A 21,856-nucleotide genomic window follows, 5' to 3' on the forward strand; every position below is an offset into this window, starting at 1 on the left:
TAACTTATAGTGTCAGTGCCTTTTTAACAGTAGGATGATTGTTAATACAATACTAATCAACCTCTCCGATCCAGAATGGGAACAATTTAAAGTGTTCAAAGTCATTCCTGCATGTGATCAATTGTTGTTAATGATTTTATAAATATCAAATCCATATTTATTTGTCTTACCTTTCCTCTTGCCTATTGCTTTTTTTAAATTCAACCTTTCCTTTCCTCTCTGTATTTCTTTTTTGTACCTGACTTAGCTCTATTTCACCCACTCTAACTGACTCTTCTCTGTAATTCTCATTTTTTTTCTCAACCCTTATATCTCATTGGTTAAGGAGATAGACTCTTGTTCTCACCAATTAACTGAGGTTCGAAATGCCCCATTGTGTTACCATTCCATTATCAGGAGTACTTCTAGTTATTTCACCATTCCATTATCACGAAGTACTCCCAGTTATTTCACCATTCCATTATCACAAAGTACTCCCAGTTATTTCACCATCCCATTATCATGTTGTACTCCCAGTTATTTCACCATCCCATTATCAGTGGCGCACTTTCAGCTACTTCTGCCATAAAATATTTTAAATTTGAAGAGTGCAAGAAAAAGTCTAGCCGATGCGCATGTCGTAAAATTCCTCAACCCAGCAAGATCCAGCCCAATGTGAAAGATAAAAGATACCTCAAAAAAATAATTTGACTATTATTGTATTTTTGTAGGATTACATAGAAATTAGAATACAGGAACAGGGACTTTCAACCATGTTGCCTATCCATGAGCAGTAAGTCTATATTCCTCAACAGCTGTGTTCTGTGTTAAGAAATGTGCGAATATCATGTCTAAGTGAGAATAGTCTATTTAAAATAATAGTTAACAGTGATATTCTACTGGTCTTATTTGTGGTAGATTTAATGTATATATATGCTTTTGCTTTAATGCTAATACATTTCTCTTCTAGAAATAATCTTCATGAAAATGCATTGATTTTTCCATTATTTTTTCCCCTACTGTGTAGGTGCTGGTGGCTGGTCCCCTCTGGATTCTGATCATTACCAGTGGTTGCAGATGGACTTTGGGAACAGGAAACAGGTCACGGCTGTAGCAACCCAAGGCAGGTACAGCAGCTCAGATTGGGTGACACAGTACAGACTACTTTACAGTGATAAAGGGCGGAACTGGAAACCGTACCATCAGGATGGCAACATATGGGTATGTACTAACTTCAGTTGATTCTTTAGTTTCAATATTGTATAGTGACAACAGGATATGTCTACAGTTAATGATCTATGATTTAGCTTAATATGTTTCTCTGTGTATTACTTCTAGTGAACTCATATACACATTTGCAAACAATGCCTTTGTAAACTAAGGAGTAGTGAAAAATATTGATGCCTGTGATATAAATGCAGGTGATTTTGAAGCATTATATTAGTCGGGAATTAGTTATAACAAGCCACAGCAACATCCAAGCAAACAACTGGGTTTCTTATATGCTTATACTTATATGCATTAAGCTTGTGTACTAATGACACAGTATTCATTTCTGCAGACCAAAAGTAGTTTTCAGATCCTGATTAATGCACATGCTAAAAAGGTTGGTGGCATAAATTTATTCAAGAAGCAGAGTGAACATAGAAAGGATCATGATTATTTACACAACTGAGACTGCAATATCAATTGTGTTGGTTTTATTAAACATTAAATAAGTTAATGTTATTAAATATTAAATAAATGTTAAATCAGAGACTGGAATCATATTGGAAAGGGGATAACAATAAATACAATGTTAATCAATTAACCTGAGGTAACATTAGCAATGATTGAAACATCTAAAATTTCACACTTTAAAGAAACTGGTTTGAAAATATCAGCATCTATTCCTTGTGCCATGTGTATTTCTATGTAGTTAGTCGTTGCCTTCCTGAAATGCTGCATCTTGGCATCCAGACAGTAAGCATTAAACTTTTACACAACCATTAGCATGTTTTTTTTTATTAAGCATCACAAGCATTACAAATATAAGACGTTCAAGCTGATTAACTGATGTGTCTTTCTCTCTAGTCATGACACAGGCTTTCTAGTGCACCCAAACAAAGCAAAAACAAGCCTGACTATCTATCCCTGCAGCGTTCAGTTAATGTTGCAGATACTGTCAGCATTGTGGTTGGCCCTCAGAGAGGATACATTTACAAAGAAATATATATCAGTGTGACAAACATATAAGAATTATTTCATCAGTTGTGTGCTGTTTAACATGTCAGTTTATAAATATGTTCCTATATTTCATAATGTACTTAGTCAGTTGTTCAAATTTGAAGTTTATTGCTTAAAGGAAGAATTTATGAAATAATTTCTTGCAATCCATATACTTCTATGTGTCTTGTAGAAATTTATATTGAATTAATATATCTATAAAAAATATCCAGCCATTTGTGCACTAGATTATATTTTATGCTCAGGAGGTGACTAAATCCAGATCTAATACTTCTGATGACATTTGCTTTCCAATATAAAACTTACAAAATTCTGATATTTCTTTTTTAAGTTACACACATTTTTATGTATTTATATGCCTTTATTTTTTTTTCTTTGTTAAACTATGCTAATAGTGAGTATTGATGCTTTGTCACATGTTTAATCCTGCTGTGGATATTATCGGTTTACTGATTCCAGATTTTAAAAAAAATGCAAGGTAGGACATACACAGTAAATGGTAGGGCACTGAGGAGTGCGGAGGAACGAAGGGATCTGGGAGTTCAGATACGTAATTCCCTGAAAGTGGCGTCACAGGTAGACAAGGTTGTAAAGAAAGCTTTTGGCATACTGGCCTTCATAAATCAAAGTATTGAGTATAGGAGTTGGGATGTTATGGTGAGGTTGTATAAGACATTGGTGAGGCCAACTTTGGAGTATTGTGTGCAGTTCTGGTCGCCTAACTACAGGAAGGATATCAGTAAGATTGAGAGTGTAGAGAAGATTTACTAGGATGTTGCCGGGTCTTAAGGAGTTGAGTTAAAGGGAAAGATTAAATAGGTTAGGACTCAGTTCCTTGGAGCGTAGAAGAATGAGGGGAGATTTGATAGAAGTTTACAAAATTATGAGGGGTATAGACAAAGTAAATGCGAGTAGGCTCTTTCCACTTAGATTAGGAGAGATAAACACGAGAGGACATGGCTTTAGGGTGAAAGGGGAAAGGTTTAGGGGGAACTTCTTCACTCAGAGAGTGGTGAGAGTGTGGAACGAGCTACCATCTGACGTGGTAAATGCGGGCTCACTCTTAAGTTTTAAGAATAAATTGGATAGATACATGGATGGGAGAGGTCTGGAGGGTTATGGACTAGGTGCAGGTCAACGGGACTAGTGGAATAATATTTTGGCACAGACTAGAAGGGCCGAATGGCCTGTTTTCTGTGCTGTAGTGTTCTATGGTTCTATGCCTGTCGTGTTGTTATAATGATATAAAGGCACCAGTAATTGATAAGGGATTGCGTAAACATGTTATGTGTTCATTTATTTAGAATAGACACATAAGAACAGCTATACATAGATAGAAAGCCCGACGATATCAGCAACCGAGCTGTGTGCACGTGCTCTGCTTAAAAGCAAAAGTGAAACTAAGACTGGATCGAATGATACACTTCCCTTCTAGTGATGTCATGCTACTATCTCTTAAAGACATATTACAATGGTGCTCATTTGCTAAACCAGACTAGTAGCAACTGTGGACGCAAATGTAGCAAAGAAGCTGCGGATCAAGGCTTAAAGTTTGTGCTGGTTTTTGGTCCAAACTGCACTGAAGTCAGCCAAATCAGCTCAAAGGATAAAACAGAATTTTAAATTCAAGCTAAGTCAAGCATACACTGAATTTCCTCATTCTTTAATGCTGGTTTAATAAACATGGTGCTAGAAGCCTGCTCTTCCCACAAAACTGGCTATGCTTCCAAATCAAATTAATGACGATGGCAAGTTTTTCTTATTTGCAAATATTCAAGGAGATTCTTAATTATATTTCACCTCATTTCTATTTTTCCTTAGTTCTGATGAAGAGTCATACGGACTCGAAACGTTAACTGCATTCCTCTCCGCAGATGCTGTCAGACCTGCTGAGTTTTGCCAGCTATTTTTATTTTTGTTTTTGCTTCAGATTGCCAGCATCCGCAGTATTTTGCTTTTATCTTAATTAAGCTAGTTTTGTTAGGTGCACAGGCACTCATCGGCATATTTTAAAAGCTTTTAAATATTAAAAAAAGATTACTAAGAAACTGACTGGTGTACACCAGCGAAATTCAGAAATGTTTCAGAATGGCTTTTGTAATTTTCAGTGAATTAAAATCAGGCCACTTACAGACATTGAACAAGGAGCAGGAGTAGACCATTCAGCACTCAAGCCTGCTCTGCCATTTAATAAGATAAGGACTGATCTGATCGTAACCTCAAATCTGCATCCCGCCTACCCCTTATAACCTATTACCCCCTTGCTTACCAAGAATCTATCCACCTCTGCCTTAGAAATATTCAAGACTCTGCTTCTACAGCCTTTTCAGGAAGATCGTTACAAAGACTCACAATCCTCTGAGAGAAAGAATTTCGCCTCATCTCCGTTTTAAATGGACGACCCCTTATTTTTAAACAGTGACCCCTAGTTCTAGATTCTCCTACAAGAGGAAACATCCCCTCCATATCCACCCTGTCAAGGCCCCTCAGGATTTTATGGGCAGAATTTTACATCCCGGGAGAAGGCGCGCGCCCGACCCAATCGGGCGTAAAATAGTGAATGATGATGTCAGGCGAGCATCCCGACGTTATCGCGCTGTTGCGCGATATTTTGGTTGGTGGTCCGGCGAATCAGCTAGGCGGCCTTTGCATTTTTGAGGAAACCTCATCAACGGGCGGGATGAAGTTTCCGACATCAATTTTAAAAAATAAAAATGTTTTGACATAATTTTTATTATGTTTATGTTCATGTGAGTGAGTCCTATGTGGGAGACATTTTTGTTCCGATTTTTAAAGGCTTTATTTTTGATTTTAAAATTCTTCAGCTCCCTGATGCAGCTCCCTGCCTTCAGGGAGCTTTCAGTGTGTGCTCCCCATGCATGCACAGAGTTTTGCGGTCGCGCTCCTCTCACCCCCACCTCAGCAGCGCTGAGCTTCTCCACATGCATTTCACGCTGGCTTGCCGTTAATTGGCCAGCCAGTGTGAAATCGCGGTCAAGGGCCGATTGCGGACGGCGGGCCATTTCCCAGCCACTCCCGGCCCGCCCACCACACCCGCCCGACGACCCGAAAATCCTGCCCTATATGTTTCAATCAAGTCACCTCTTACTATTCTAAACTCCAGCAGATACAAGCCTAGCCTGTCCAACATTTCCTCATAAGACAACCTGCCCGTTCCAGATATTAGTCTGGTAAACCTTCTCTGAACTGCTTCCAATGCATTTACATCTTCCCTTAAATAAGGTGACCAATACTGTACACAATATTTCAGATGTGGTCTCACTGGTGTTCTGTATAACTAAAGCATAACCTCCCTACTTATGTATTCAATTCCCCTCGCAATAAATTATAACATTCTATTAGCTTTCCTAATTACTTGCTGTACCTGCATACTAGCCTTTTGTGATTCATGCACTAAGACACCCAGATCCCTCTGCATCTCAGAGCTCTGCATTTTGTCATGATTTAGATAATATGCTTTTCTTTTAATTGCCAAAATGGGCAATTTCACTTTCCCACATGATACTCCATTTGCCAGATCTTTGCCCACATACTTAACCTATCCATATCTTTTTTTGTAGCCTCCTTATGTCCTCTTCCCAACTTACTTTCCTACCTAGCTTTGTATTATCAGCAAATTTGGCCAACATCCCATCCATCCCTTCCAAGTCATTTATATAAATTGTGAATAGTTGCGGTCCCAGCACTGATCCCTGTGGCACACTACTCATTACATCTTGCCAACCTGAAAAAGACCCATTTATGTCTACTCTCTGTTCCCTGTTGTCCAGCCAACCTACTATCTACGCCAATATGTTATTCCTATACCATGAGCTTTTATTTTCCACAATAACCCTTGATGTGGCACTTCATCAAATGCATTCTGGAAACCTAAGTACAGTACATCCACCGATTCCCCTTTATGTTACTTTCTCAAAGAACTCCAATAAGTTGGTTAAACATAATTTTCCTTTTCCAAAACTACATTGACTCTGTCTGATTACCTTGAATTTACCCAAGTGCTCTGCTACAGCTTTCATTAATAATAGTTTCTAACATTTTTCCTGTGACATATGTTGATCTAACTGGCCTGTATTTTCCCGCTTTCTGTCTCCCTTTTTGAATAATTTGCTGTCTTCCAATCTAATGGGACGTTCCCTGAATTTAGGGAGTTTGGAAAATTAAAACTAATACATCAATTATCTCACGAGCCACTTTTTTTAAGTCCCTGGGATGAAGTCCCTGATTAGGACCCAGGCTCTTCTCAGCCCGCATCTCCAACAATTTACTCAGTACCACTTCTCTGGTGATTGTAATTTTCCTGCGTTCCTCCCTCCCTTCCATTGCCTGGTTTATAGCTGCTTCTGAGGTGTCACTTGTATCCTTTATAGTGAAAACTGATGCAAAAGACCTGTTCAATTCATCTGCCATTTCCTTGTTTTCCGCTATCAATTCTCCAGACTCACTTTCTATAGGACCAATGCTCACTTTGTTAACTAATTTCTTTTAAAAATATTTATAGAAACTCTTGCTTCTCGCCTTCCACCTGTCTTTGCACAATATTTTTTCTTTAAGTTTGGTACTGTCTTTAATCTTTCTAATTAACCACGGGTGGTGTGCCCATCCCTTGGACTTTTTCCTATTTGTTGGAATGTTTCTATTCTGTGTATTCTGAAATTTCTCCTTAAATGTGTGCCACTCCATCTCTATTGACCTATCCGTAACCTAATTTGCCAATTCACTTTAGCCAGCTCTGCTTTCATGCCCTCATAATTGCCCTTATTTAAGTTTAAAAACATAGTCTTGGATCCACTCCTCTCTCCCTCAAACTGAATGTAAAATTCAATCATATTATGGTCTCTGCTACATAGGGGCACCTTCACTGTGAGGTCATTAATTAATCCCATCATGTTGCACAATACTAGATCTAGTATAGCCTACTCTCTGGTTGGCCCCAGAACATGCTCTTCTGAGAAACTATCCCAAAAACATTCTATGAACTCATCATCTAGGCTACCTTTGCACGTCTGATTTTTCCAGTCTATATTAAAATCTCCCATGATTACCGACTAGATAATCTTAATATAAATGCTTATTTTTTGTGATAAACCCATTTTTACTGTTATAATAAAACGGCACCAGGTTACTACCCTTAAATATATCAATAATTGATCAGGATTTTATGTGGCATTGGGGGTTGACAATGAATTGTGAACATTTGCCATCATTACTCCTCTGAAACTGACCACAACATCAGAACATCTGCAGCAGGCTACTCTATGCCACCTACCTAATCCCCACCTCCCCATCCTACAGAGCCAGCAATCTCTGATTTGGTTTTTGCGCCCTAACGTCTGCTTCCCGGTGCATCCCACTTCATTAATAATGCATGGGAAACACTCCAGATCACTGGTGGGCAGGCTCAGATTTGTCCACCGTGCCGTGACCTCAGTGCTTCCTTGCTCCAGGCACCATATTTAAAGAGCACCAGAGCGCAGCCTACTTCATGTCTACAGACCAGGACTGCTCAAGATGACAGATGGCCGCAAGAACAAAGAAGATAGCAGCCTCCAAATTTAATGATGTTTCTCTGGGGTGCCTGCTGGACGCAGTGGAAGACTGCCGTGAACTCCTCTACCCCCGCTCTAGTTAAAGACCAGTCACCAAGCTCACCAATTCATCAATGGAGGTGGTGGCAGCGGTAGTGAGCGCCAACCCCCTCCAAAAGAGGACAGCCACCCAGTGTCGCTAGTGTATGAATAATTTCCTCCATTTTGCCAGTGTAAGTCATTCTTCTCATCACTCTCAACTCACACACTCAAACCCATCACACATCCACAGGGTTTGCATTCATTGCCAGCTCAGGGGATATTACCACTCACTCCCTCACAAACACCCTCATCTCTCCTGCACATCATGTCCTCATGCCATCGATGGCACCACTCACACTCCACACATGCCAGGCATCCTTCTCATCTGGCCTGGCAGGCATCTTGCTTACACTCTCTTCCTCTGTCTCCATGCCTGATAAGCTAACCCACAAGAAGAGGGAGACGCCCCAGACTGGAAGAGGCATGATGAACTGAAGGTCCAGACAACTTTTGAAAATAGAGCCATCCAGCTTGCCGGTGAGGATGTGGACCATTGCTGCGCAGAGAGTGAGGTCAGCGGCACTCAACCAAGTGAGGATCCTGCACTGCAACTATAGTCTTAAATAGTCTATTTAATCACATGCTAACATAGGCTATAACATAATGTTTGAACACCCATGCAACCTACGCGGTCTTTCATTTATGCTTTCAGTGCATCCACAACATCTGCAGCTCAGGCAGGCTCCTGAGTGTGATGCCTTGTTGCCTGAGATGACATTGGCAAAAACGTCCTCTTGTTACCTGGGGCCTGGAGGGCCCCGGCATGCCAAGCAGCTCCTGCACAGGTGCAGGTGTATCCTCTTTGGTCTTGGTTACTGGAGGGACTGGGGTCACTGACAGAGGGGCTGAGGACCAGCTGCTCACCCTCACAGAGCCCTGAGTGAAGTCTCCAGAAGAGGCAGCCTGTTGTTCCTGCTCCCTTTTTGTGAACTGTGGTACCTCCCTGACTACCTGAGGAGGTATGGACCTGGAGGGAGATCCAGGCACCTTGTTCTCCTCTCACCTAGCCTCCGCTCCTCTTCCTCTCCCTCTGTAACACGTGTCTCCTTTCTGCCCAGTGGTTGAGCTCAAGGCATCCTCACTCTCCTCTCTATGCACCATCATCTGTGATCACCCGTCCGCTCTCTCTCCAGCACTGCTAATAACACTGCTTCCTCCTCTGCAGGTGTGAGCATCCTTGTGTTGGGCATTCCTCCACCCATCTTTGCATTTTCTTTGGAGTTGTGTGCCATTTTCTCTTGCAGACAGAAGGAGAGAATGTGTTTCAGCACAATTGGCACCTACCCCCCTTATCAGCACGTATTCCTCTGAGGCCACCCGGGTAACTCTCAACACGCCAACTCACACACCACTTTAATAATGATGGAAATAAGAGCGTGAAAGTTTGGGCCCAGATCTATGCAGGCCTCATTGCTGCTGTGCTTTTGGCTTTATTTTTCCACCTGCCTGCACCCTCCCCTCGCTGAGACCCATTGCTTGCTGCTCTCATGAGACCAAAAGTTGATCTAACACTATCATTGTACTTACCCTGGCAGTGTGAGAAGGCCATTGACCTCTGCCTGCATTGGACCCAGGTGCTCCTATGACCCCTGAAGCTGCTAAGCTCAGCTGCAATCTCTGTTCAGGCTTCTTTAATCAGGCGGTAGGATCTCCTAATGGTGTCAGTGGGAAGAACACCTCCCATCTTTCTTGGGCAGTATGGAGGAGAACCTGCAGGGAGCGATCACTGAATTGTGAGGGCACGCTTGTCTGCTTTAAGTCATGTGTCACCTGAGTCTGGAGCTCAAGGTGTTGATTCTGGGGATCTGCATTGGAGTGGAAGGTTGAATTTGGAGGTCAAGGTGGTGACCCTGGGTCCTGTAGCGTAACTGGCATCAAGTCAAGAGTGCCCAGTATGGAGTAACTGAATATGGGCAGCCAACATTGCAAAGGACAGCACACAAGAGCTAAAAATCATTACCCACGCGTGTGTCCCATGTAGGAAAATATCACCTAAAAGGCTGAAGCTAAGGTTAAACAATTTATCCTTCCTAAAAAGGCTATTGTTTAGTAATCACGGAATACTTTACCAATGTTATGTAAATGTAACCATGGGATTAATAAATTATGTCTAAAAGCCCAAGACCAGGAATGAACAGGAAGATCCTTGGGACGCCCAGGCCAGGCCCCCTTTCCCAAACCGGAAATACCAACCCCCTGCCCAGCTGGAAGAGAGGGTGCAGGCGATGTTGGAAAGGGTGACTAGTTCACCTGCTGCCCTGGGCTGGCAGGAAACTCGGCTGGGCGAGGGTGAGCCACACGATGCCAACTCCTGGCTCCACCAGATGAGGAGCCCTGGCAACCTCTTGCACTTTTACTAGCAGCAGGCCAACACCCACCCTTTCGCCTTCCAGGAGCTGGCTGGCTTGGAGCTGCCCCCGAATCTCCTGATCAACTGGATTTACGGGGGGAGAGGAGGAGGAGGTGACGGATTGAATCCAGGCTGAAAAGCGAGCGAGGAGTCTGTGGTCTCGGAGGCTGGCAGTTGATACATTTAACTCGTGTGGGGAGCTAACATTCCTCAGTTTCTATCACTCTGGGATGACCGACGATTTTGCCTGGCGGTGTCCACAGAGTTTTTAATTCGCTGAATTTAATGAAGTGAATAAATCTCATGTTGAAGGTGAAAAAAAAATAAATTCCACAATCGAGTCCTACCATAGGTGATCAGTCTCTTTTTTTCCATAGTCTTGTTTGTTTTTCCAATACGTACTGTCAAGAGAACGGATAAAAGTAACATATTCTGATACACACTCTTAAAATTTTGTAAAACGCAATTTTTGTGTCCATTACCCTGCCGTACCATGATAGATAGTTGAATCTTAGTCTTGTAGCACATAGAAAAATGGTTATAATGAAATAACTACAAGCTTCCCCTTTCTCCTCCCTTCCCATCCCAAGTGAAGTTGATGGGCAGACTTTTCCAGTGCCCCCCATGGCAGGTTTAATAGCGGATGAGCAGGGGGACAATGCCGCGGAAGCTGAAAAATCGGTTTCCCGTTGACGTAAATTGGCAGCGGGATTTTCCGTTCCCATCCAGGTTGCTATTCCCGCCAGAGGCTGGCATGAAACTGATTTGCATCCTGCTAATGGAATGCAGATGAAGGCCTGACTGGAATCACCGATCCCCGCCCCCCCAACCCAATCATGGGTGCCACCAGCATGAAATCATGTCGGTCCAGAACACATCTGGACCAAAGTGGTGTGTATGTGTCGGCCCTTATCTGGAGAAGGCCTGGGGCAGCTCGCGGAGATCCAAAGTGAAGATGGAAGCTTCCAACGATCGGACCCTGGAACAGCATGTGCAGCACTGGGTGCAAGGAGCATCAACCTTGTGGATCTTTCTGCACAGCAGCATCCAGGAGATGGGTGTTCTTGGGACAGCAGCTTCCCCCAGGAGGTGGGTCTTCAAGCAGCAGGTGGACAGCTGCAGGAGGTACTGTTGGGGGCAGTGGTCAGTGCCATCGGTGGTGGGGGGATTAGATGTGGAGGAGAAGAATGAAGAGACGGATGTGGAGGCCGATAAGAGGGCCTGGTTGTTTAAGGGTGATAGGGGAAAGAGAGAAATTCTGTGGGGGTCATGGAATGAGTGAGTTGGTATGAAGTGAAAGAGTGGGAAGGGCCGTGCTGGAGTGTGGGTGGGGGTGGTGTGTGGTTGTGCAGATGAAGGAGCATAAGGGTTGTGCAGGTGTTAAGGGGCATGCGGAGTTGTGGAGGTGTGAAGGGGCATGGGGAGGTGGGGGTTGTTGCAGTGTGGACGGGCATGGTGGGCAATAAGGGAAAGGGGTTCAGAACGAGGGGTCAGTGAAGTCAATGGAGGATTCCTGGGGGACATAACTGAGGGTACCGGTGGTGGGACAGGATGGTGATGTTTAGAGGGGGCAGTGTGAGCCAGTAGGGTAGGAGCGTGATGATGCGGTGATATCAAAAGAAGGGGCACTGAGGGTTGTTGGAGGGGATGCAGAAGGTGATGTGGATTCTGAGGGTCAGCAGGATGAGGGGAGCTATTGTAATGGGGGTGGGCTGTTTGGGAAGGTAGGGCATTTTTATATTGACCTGTACAGGATGGAAGGTGATGGGGGAGCATTGAAGGTTGACCATGGGAAGGTCATAAGTGATTCCTGGGGGATGGGTCAATAGTTATGGGAAGGGGGAGGGTGTGGCTGATGGATGGAGGGGAAAAGGTATTAGATTCTACCTCAAAGGTGACAATAGCCTTGGCTGTAAGCTACTATGCAAAAGCTCATGGTGAAGATCTCGAGATGCTGCATGGGAGTTGGGTCATTAAGGGCAGGCAGACATTCAGGTCATCTCAACTGGATAACTGACAACAATACAAGGGCCTTTTAGATATATAAAGGGTAAGAGAGAGGCAAAAGTGGACATTGGGCCACTGGAAAATGACGCTGGAGAAGTAGTAGTGGGGAACAAAGAAATGGCGGAGGAACTGAATAGGTACTTTGCGTCAGTCTTCACAGTGGAAGACACGAGTGACATCCCCAAAGTTCAAGAGAGTCGGGGGGCAGAGGTGAGTATGGTGGCCATTACCAAGGAGAAGGTGCTAAGAAAACTGAAAGGTCTGAAGGTGGATAAACCACCTGGACCAGATGGATTACACTCCAGAGTTCTGAAGGAGATAGCTGAAGAGATAGTGGAGGCGTTAGTGGGGATCTTTCAGGAATCACTGGAGTCAGGGAGGGTCCCAGAGGACTGGAAAATCGCTAATGTAACCCCCCTGTTTAAGAAGGGAGTGAGGCAAAAGACACGAAATTACAGGCTGATTAGCCTGACCTCGGTCGTTGGTAAGATTTTAGAGTCCGTTATTAAGGATGAGATTTCAGAATACTTGGAAGTGCATGGTAAAATCGGGCAAAGTCAGCATGGTTTCATCAAGGGGAGGTCATGCCTGACAAATCTATTAGAATTCTTTGAGGAGGTAATGAGTAGGTTAGACAAAGGAGAGCCAATGGATGTTATCTACTTGGACTTCCAGAAGGCCTATGACAAGGTGCCGCACAGGAGGCTGCTCAGTAAGATAAGAGCCCATGGTGTTAGAGGCAAGGTACTAGCATAGATAGAAGATTGGCTGTCTGGCAGGAGGCAGAGAGTGGGGATAAGGGGGTCCTTCTCAGGATGGCGGTCGGTGACTAGTGGAGTTCCGCAGGGGTCAGTATTGGGACCACAACTTTTCACTTTATACATTAATGATCTAGATGAAGGAACTGAGGGCATTCTGGCTAAGTTTGCAGATGATACAAAGATAGGTGGAGGGACAGGTAGTATTGTGGAGGCGGGGAGGCTGCAGAAGGATTTGGACAGGTTAGGAGAATGGGCAAAGAAGTGGCAGATGGAATACAACGTGGGGAAGTGTGAGGTCATGCACTTTGGTAGGAAGAATAGAGGCATAGACTATTTTCTAAATGGGGAGAGAATTCAGAAATCTGGAGTGCAAAGGGACTTGGGAGTCCTAGTCCAGGATTCTCTTAAGGTTAACTTGCAGGTTGAATTGGTAGTTAGGAAGGCAAATGCAATGTTGGCATTTATTTCGAGAGGACTAGAATATAAAAGCAGAGCTGTGCTGCTGAGGCTTTATAAGGCTCTGGTCAGACCACATTTAGAATATTTGAGCAATTTTGGGCCCCGTATCTCAGGAAGGATGTGCTGGCCCTGGAGAGGGTCCAGAGGAGGTTCACGAGAATGATCCCAAGAATGAAAGGCTTAACATATGAGGAACGTTTGGGGACTCTGGGTCTATACTCGATGGAGTTTAGAAGGATGAGGGGGGATCTGATTGAAACTTACAGAATACTGAAAGGCCTGGATAGAGTGGACATGGGGAAGATGTTTCCATTAGTAGGAGAAACTAGGACCCGAGGGCACAGCCTCAAGATTAAAGAGAAGACCTTTTAGAACAGAGATGAGGAGAAACTTCTTGAGCCAGACGGTGGTGAATCTATGGAATTCATTGCCACAGAAGGCTATGGAGGCCAGGTCATTGAGTGTATTTAAGACCGAGATAGATAGGTTCTTGATTGGTAAGGGGATCAAAGGTTAAGGGGAGAAGGCGGGAGAATGGGGTTGAGAAACTTATCAGTCATGATTGAATGGCGGAGCAGAATCGATGGGCCGAATGGCCTAATTTCTGCTCCTATGTCTTATGGTCTTATGGCCTTGGGACAGATGAGAGTGTGAAGGGCAAAGGCGCAGCATGAGCAGCAGACTTCTTGCACATGGCTCGCAAGGGTCCTGGCAAAGACCTTTGTCTCCTTGCACATGGCTAATTCTGGGGGTCATGGGGTGTGGCTCAGAAGATGGTAGAGGTGGGAGGGGGAGCGCACAGGCTTAAGGACTATCGCAAATAAACCACATCAGACATGATTAAAGAGCAAGTGAACTATATTTACAAAAGTGTGATAAGTGTAGTAATCATAGTCCACCCGTGCAACCACATGTGAAATCAGAACTTTTTAACTTTTCTTTCCCTACCACTTCCAAGTGCTGCACCGACATCACAGCAGATGTGAAGGCAGCCTGCTGACCAGTTGACGCTGTTGCCTTGGATGACCTTGGCAGCTGTCCTCTGGAGTCCTGAGCCCTGACTTACTTTGGCTGTCCTGCTGTGGGGCAGCTGCTCCCTCTGCAGTCACAGAGGGTGATGCTGAAAGGCTCACAGGCAAAGAGGATTCAGAAGGGCTGCACACCTTCAGAGAGTCCTGAGTGGAGGTCCCAAGGGTGTTCAACTGCTGCTTCTCCTCTCTTTGGGTGCCCGAGGGGCCGATGCCTGACTCCTTAATGGGAAGGGTCACCTGGAGGGAAGTTGAGGTGCCCCATCCCTATCTGGTGTAGCCACTGCGGAAGCTCAGCCATGGCTACAGCAATGGAGTGCATGTCTGGACGCATCTCCGGCAAAATCTGCTGGACCAGGTTCCCCATGGTGTCTGCCACCCTCCCCATGGAGACCTCCATGCGTGCACAGGCTGACACCACTTCATTAGCCAGCAGGCAGGCAGACTCCTCCACCTTATGTGTGACCCTGTTGAGGGCCTCTGATATCTCTGCCTGATTTCCCTTTGTCTCTTGGTGCCTCTTCAGCATCCCTTGGAAGGCTGATTCCAGAGGCCCATCATGGAGTGCGAATCTTGCAGATGACTCTTCTGCAGCACTCCAAGTGCTGGCAAGCTTAGCTGACCCTGCCTCCTCCTGCTGCAACATGTGTCTGTGCAGTGACCAGCAGAATGTGAGACCTTTCCTAAACTAGGTCCAATACCCACCGAGGTGTGTGTCTCTGGGCTGGTGCAGGTGACTGCTGTGATGCCTCTACATGTGCACTTTCTTCCCCCACGATGTCTTCGCTCCTCTCCGGACTTGTCTGAGAACTGGACGGTTGCTGCCTCACTTTCAGGCCTTGCCCTCTTCCTGGTGGCACCTGTAAGTGAGAGGAGAGAGCGAATGACTGCATGAGCTGCCTCCAACATGGAGGAACACTTGATCCTTAGGTTTCTATGATGTGCATAGATCCTTACCGGATGGAGGCTGCAATCCAATCTCCCCATCTCCACAGGATCAGTCCCACTCCACCCATGCCAGTTGGGGTGCCCGCTACTCGAAGTTGGTGATATCTTTGAAGTGTGGCCATCTCCTCCTGTCTTCTCTCTTTCTCTCCTATTATGGCTTAACTTTTCCTGCGCAAAGAGAGAAGATGGGGTTGAGAGCAACCGGGTTTCATGTATCGTTCCTATGCTTTCAGTCTTACAAATAACCCAGTGGATTGTGTGCCATGTGATTGATGCACTGCAAGTTGCCCAAACTGGTTCTGGGGCAGCACCCTTCAGAGCAGTTAAAACCTGCAGATATAAAGATAAGGCTCACAGACGCATGTTATTAGCGGTGCTAGCTGGTGCCCTCAATTCCTGAGCCCCTCCCCACCCCCTTGCACCTCCACCCCCTCCCTTACCCCAGGCAGAATTTGAGGTTTCTATACGGAGGGGTCAGGGACCCACAATGGCATCTCCACTGCAGAGTAGATGTACTGCAGTGAGGCTATGAAGCATCACCTTATCACATTGCCACTGGGGCCTATGTCCTCCATACCGTTCAGTGGGGTAAGTGTGAGCAGTTGAGGGGTCACTTACCCTGACAGCACGGATGAGGTCATTCATCCTCTTGCAGTATTGCAGGGCAATCTTCTGGTGGAGGCCTGGGCACTGACTGCCCTGGAGACTTGCTCCCATGCTGGGCTTGTCTCCCTACTTGGCCGCCTCCTCACATCCTGTGATGGAGGTTGTCCCTCACGGCCTCCACTTCAGCGTGCAGGATGCCCAGGGAGACTCGCTGAATTTGGGTGCTGAAGATCCCTGTCCTCTTTGGGCCATCTCCTCACTCAGTGTTGGGTAGTTTGCTGTCTGGGAGCCTTTTAAATATGACACCTGGATATAACAGTGGGGCGCGCGCCATCCAGCCCACCCCACCACGCGATACGTCAGAAAACCCCCGACTGCATAATTAATTAGGCTGGTGATATCATATGAATTCCCAGCAGCCTCCACGACAGGAAATGCCCCTCCCATGGGACTTAGTCCCAGAATGGAAAATTCTACCCGATATGTGGAAATGTGGAACAATTGTAGAAATAGCAGCTAAAGCTATGTGAACACCTTCAAAAAGAATGTGGATAAATAACCTTGTTGAGAATAGAACTGCTGGTTACAGGAATATGTCACAGTTGAGGTGTTCAAATGCTTCACAGGATATAATGGCCCTACTGTGCGGGACGGAGGGCGGATGTTGTCTGTGATAGGCAAGTAACAAGAATTGAATAGAATATTCCTGAGTTTTAGAGTTAAATTCTATTTACCAGTATGTACAATGTTCTCGCTGGAGACATTTACAGTGGGTGATATGTAAATCTCATGATAATTTAGGTGATTTATAATCTTTTCTAATTCCATTTCATTTTGCACCTGAAATATGGTGGTAATCAAAGTATAAAGTATAATTGATTGACCCAGGTGGTACACTATCCTTTCACTGTTAGAACTCAAATCCAGCTCAGCCTAATGGGAGGAATGTCTGCCTGCTGTATGGGTCTCACAGGAAAGTTACTTAAGCAGACCTGGCCCCTACTCGAATGAATGTGTACTCACGGCTCCGGGTTCACACAGTTTGGTACTAAATTCGAACTCTTACTCAATGAGATCATGAAGGTTGCAAACGTAAGAAGTGGAAAAGAATCAGCTGGTCCTCTCCTGAGGCAATGGTTCAGTCATACCTTTTGGCAGGTGAAAGAGAGTTTCTTCTGTATCTAAGCCTTGCTTATACTTGGCTCAAGAGTGCTTAATGCTGACGCTGAGCGACAAAAATTTAAAAAATATTCTGTTGCTCACCAGAATTAGTATCTCTTATAAATTAAAATTGTTGCATGGTTTGCAATAATCCCTCTCAAAATGCATTGCAGACTCAGATATTTACTATCACAAAATCCATTTTAAAAGCACCAACATTTGGATGTGCCTTTTAAGTGATGCTGAAATGAAAATTTGGGGATGCTGGGAATATTGCGGAGAGTAACTCGCCTCCTGATCCCCCAAAGCCTGTACACCACCTACAAGGCACAAGTCAGGAGTGTTATGGAATACTCTCCATTTGCTGGATGAATGCAGCTCCAAAAGAAGTTCGACACCATCCAGGACATAGCTTGATTGGTGCCCCATCCATCATCTTAAACATTCACTTCTTCCACCACCGATTCACAGTGGCAGTGATGCGTACCATATACAAGCTGCACCACAGCAACTTGCTGAGCTTCCTTCAACTGTACCTTCCAAACCTGGAACCTCTACCAACTAGAAGAACAAGGTCATAGGAACATCATCACCTGCAAGTTTCCTTCCAAGCCACACATTGTCCTGACTTGGAATTATATCACTGTTCTTTGACCATCACTGGATTAAAATTCTGGGACTCCCTCCCTAACAGCACTGTTGCTACATCACATGGACTGCAGTGGTTCAATAGGGTGGCTCATCATCATCATCTGAAGCACAATTAAGGGTGAGCAACTTATGCTGTCCCTGCCAATGATACTCATATCACAAGAAAGAATAAAATAAAACTCCTACGAGAAAAGTCACAGAAGTCTTGTGAATTTTAAAAAACTCATTCCCTTATGTAAGGTTCTGTGAACTTACCCAGTGAGGAGAATGTCCCTTGTTTGATTCCTCATCTTAGCTGCTATTAGTGGGGATTGCTCCAGTTGATCTCAACTCCTATGGGTAAAATCAGACAAGATTGTCACTTCTGCTGACTGTTCAGTGACTTGTGCATATGCAGACATCAGGCAAGGACAGATTGAGTTTAGCTGTTATTGGCCTTGTAGTTGAATAATCGGTTGGGGCTATCCATCAAAGAATTTCCCACTAATATTAACTGCATAGATGAGTTATTGGGTGATTACTTGTGTCTATGGAACCATGTCCTAGGAAACTGTGAATTCCTTCTGGAGACAGGAAGAGTGGCAAGAGAACTTTAATTAAAGATAGAGAAAGGCAGCTTGTGGGATTTAGGTGAAAAACCTTTGTTTACTAGAAGATAAACAGTTAAGTTAAAATGATGGATGAGTGAAAACAGAAAATAGTTTTGGAATTCAATTGCTATTCACACAACAGAAATGCTCACTTGACAGCTGTTTGAGTAGAGTTGACTGTATTTCTGGAATGGAAGATGATAAATTGGGTTTCTGTCTTATTCCAGTTTTCAGTGGTGTGTAGAAATTCTCACAGGACATGCTCACTTCTTCCCTCTCATCCTCATTTTCTTAATGGGCTTATTTCAGTAAAATGACAAAATAAGGAAAAAGTGTAAGCTGAATTTACATGCCAAACACAGTGCAGCAAGAAACACTTCTATGACAATGTATGGATTGTGAAGCTGATGTTTTAAATATTGGAAACAGGGAATAAATAAATAACTTTAGTAAATTAAGGTGGATTGCACTAGGATTTCTGAATAGCAGTAAATTCATTGTTAGTTTTAACACAGTTCTGATTATTGCCATCTAAGAAATTGTTTCAAAATAATGACCCCAGAAATGCACTTGGGTTTTTCCAGTGTTCCCTGTTTTTGGGATTTTCTGGCATGCCACATAAGGGGTCAAACATCTTCCAACCGTTAAAAGGCAGTTGTTTTGATCAGGGAAGGGGTGGAGGGCCCCTAATGCACAAGTCCCTATTTGTATAGCTCTCGCTATAGTGCTCGAAGCCGATAGGTCAAATGTGATGAAATGTACTGCCCACCAGATGGGCTGGTGTGGGCCTGACTTGGGGTGTAAGATATTTAGGCCAAGCAAGAAAGGTACATTTTAAAAATGTTTGATTGGCTCCCTTACACAAGAGCATAGAGGGGCATAGCTGGGGCCTAGGGAATGACTTGGAAACTGCTTGTGCTATGGAGTGGGTTAGTTGGGGGACAGGTATTGGGTTTTCCAGCTGCATGGGTTAGGTGGGTGCCAAAGATGTGTCTGCCAGCTTAGGTACCCACAACTCCAGGGAGATGAGGGCTGGTGGGCATCTGTGGTTCAATTTCAGGGTAACTGCTTCCAGGGATTTTGGTGCCAAAAATTGCATATAGTGCATTAATAAGGAAATATTTAACCAGGGTTCAGGGGAAGAAAACTTATATAATAAATTGGGAAATTTCTGCATTCCTTTTGAAAAATAGCATGGCATACATTTGTAGATCACTCCCTATGTGAGAGAGAAAAAAAGTACTGAGGTAGTCATGGTTTCTGAATATAAATACCTTGGTTCAACTGGTTTGGCCGCAACTGGAGTATTGTGTCCAATTCTAGGCACCACTTTTTAGAAGCATGTGAAGGCATTAGAGAGAGTGCAGAAAAGATTTACAAGAACAGTTCCAGGGATGGGGGACTTCAGTTACGAAGATAGATTAGAGGAAGTTGAGAGGAGATTTGATAGAGGTATCCAAAATCATGAGGGATCTGGACAGAGTAAATAGGGTGAAACTGTTCCAATTGAGGTAAGGGTCGAAGAACCATAGGACATCGAATTAAGAAAGGTGATATGAAGAAAAGTTTTTTTTAAACAGCAAGTGATTCGGATCTTGAATGCACTGCCTGAGAGTGTTCTGCCGCCAGGTGCAATTGTGGCTTTTGAAAGTTTATTGGATAATTATCTGATGATAAAGATTTGCAGGGCTGCAAGGGAAAGGTGGGAGAGCAGGACTAGCTGAATTGCTCCTGCAGTGAGCTAGCATGGACATGATGGGTCAGATGGCCACCTTGGGTGCTGTAACCATTCTAACCTATCCTCGTGATCCTGGTCCAAGTTGCCATATGGTATCACAAGAATAGGCTGTCACCCAAGTGACTATGCCAGTATTCAATGGATAAAGGTTTGGTTATTTTCCTCCCCTCCACCTTTTCAATCAGGCTCTGAGATGGATTATAATGATACTATGTAAGGATTATATAGCAGAATTTTCTATGGTGTTCCTTAATCCAGAGGAAGCTGGGGAGCTCATAAAATCAATTTAGCACACTATAAAAATCATCAGACACCTGCAACATTGTGTGTTTCAGAGACTCTGAAAATGTGCACTCCCAATTATAGTACCATTATCGCAGGCTCGGGTTTTTTTTTATCCAAATTGCCAATAAAGCCAATTGACAGCTCCCTGATGGATGTTGTCTGTGGTCTGCTGTCCTAGTTTAGGATACAACATCCCTCTAAGGAGCATCAAACATGATTTGTGGAATGGATAATGGAACAGTGTAGCCTAAAATAAAAATAAAAATGAATTAATAGCTAAAACAAACTACTAAATATTTTATACTTAATGTAGTTCTATGTGACATATATAAAATATTTGCTTCTACAACATAAAGAATTTAATAGATGGCTACAATAAATATTGGTCAGCATAACTATTTTTTTTTTAGTCTTCATCCCCTGCATCCCTGCCAGAGACCGGTGAGGCAACTATTCTGATGTAGTTGTCAATGCTCTCCACTAGCCACTTGCTAAGAGAGCTCTGGGAATGACCTGGGGTGTCTCAGTCAATTATCCCTTCTTGTTTCCCTCATCCCTCAATTGTGCAATGTCATTTATTGTTGAGAAGATTTCAAAAGCACTTGCTTACCTATCTGTTCTTATTTTTTTAATTTTTAAGATTAATTGCCAGCCACCAGTCTGTACACCATTCCATGTTACTCATTGATGACACAAGGAGAACAGCTATGAGTCTGCTTCCTATCACATGGGTATAACAATAAGGATGAGCAGAATTTGTATTAAAGGTAGGAAAATGGGCATGAGAAAAAAGATGGACATCAAGACAAAGAAAGTGGGCCAAAGAGGTGATTTTAAGGGCAGTCCTAAAAGTGGAAAAGCAAAGGGGCTTGGGAAGAAATTCCAGAGTGTGGGACGTAGGTGGATGTAGGCACAAACAGTAATGCTGGAGTAAAGTAAGAGGGGTCCACAAGAGGTTGGAGACAGAGAAAAGAAAAGTTTAAGGGGTTATAGCATTGCGATGGTATAGATACAGAAAGGGGCAATGTAAAGAAGGGAATTAAACAGATGAGAATATAAACTTGAAGTGTTGGGGGACAGGGAGACAGTGTAGGTTAGAGAAGGCAAGGGAACATCGGCATGAAGAGTAACATTGGCAGATGGGCTGGTGGGGCGCAGTCTTTGTGAGGGAGAAGATATGGGGTTGGTTACTTAGCCCTGGATTGACTTGTTGTGAATAGTCTGTTTTAGCCTATGATAATGCTTCTAGAGGGTGATGGAGACAGTGACAAAATCATGAGGGACCTGGACACAGCAACAGGAAAAACCAAAGGACACCTAATTAAAGTGAATGGCCCGAAACTGAAGAAAATAACTCCTGTCTTCCTATTGTTCAGTTATAGTTAACTACAAAGCATGCAAAACTGAATATCTAAC

General features: G+C 43.9%; 1 protein-coding gene across 1 annotated transcript in view; it reads left to right on the forward strand.

The window, feature by feature from the left end:
- The window catches only part of LOC144678739 (contactin-associated protein-like 2), a 2,328,914-nt gene that overhangs the window by 765,513 nt on the left and 1,541,545 nt on the right, over positions 1-21,856 (forward strand). Inside the window, exon 3 of the mRNA XM_078538599.1 lies at positions 1,007-1,200. Coding sequence (XP_078394725.1) covers positions 1,007-1,200 — 194 coding nt within the window. The remainder of the gene's footprint in view (positions 1-1,006; positions 1,201-21,856) is intronic.

The sequence above is a fragment of the Cetorhinus maximus genome, chromosome 3 (genome assembly GCF_964194155.1).
Source record: "Cetorhinus maximus chromosome 3, sCetMax3.hap1.1, whole genome shotgun sequence".
Taxonomy (NCBI): domain Eukaryota; kingdom Metazoa; phylum Chordata; class Chondrichthyes; order Lamniformes; family Cetorhinidae; genus Cetorhinus; species Cetorhinus maximus.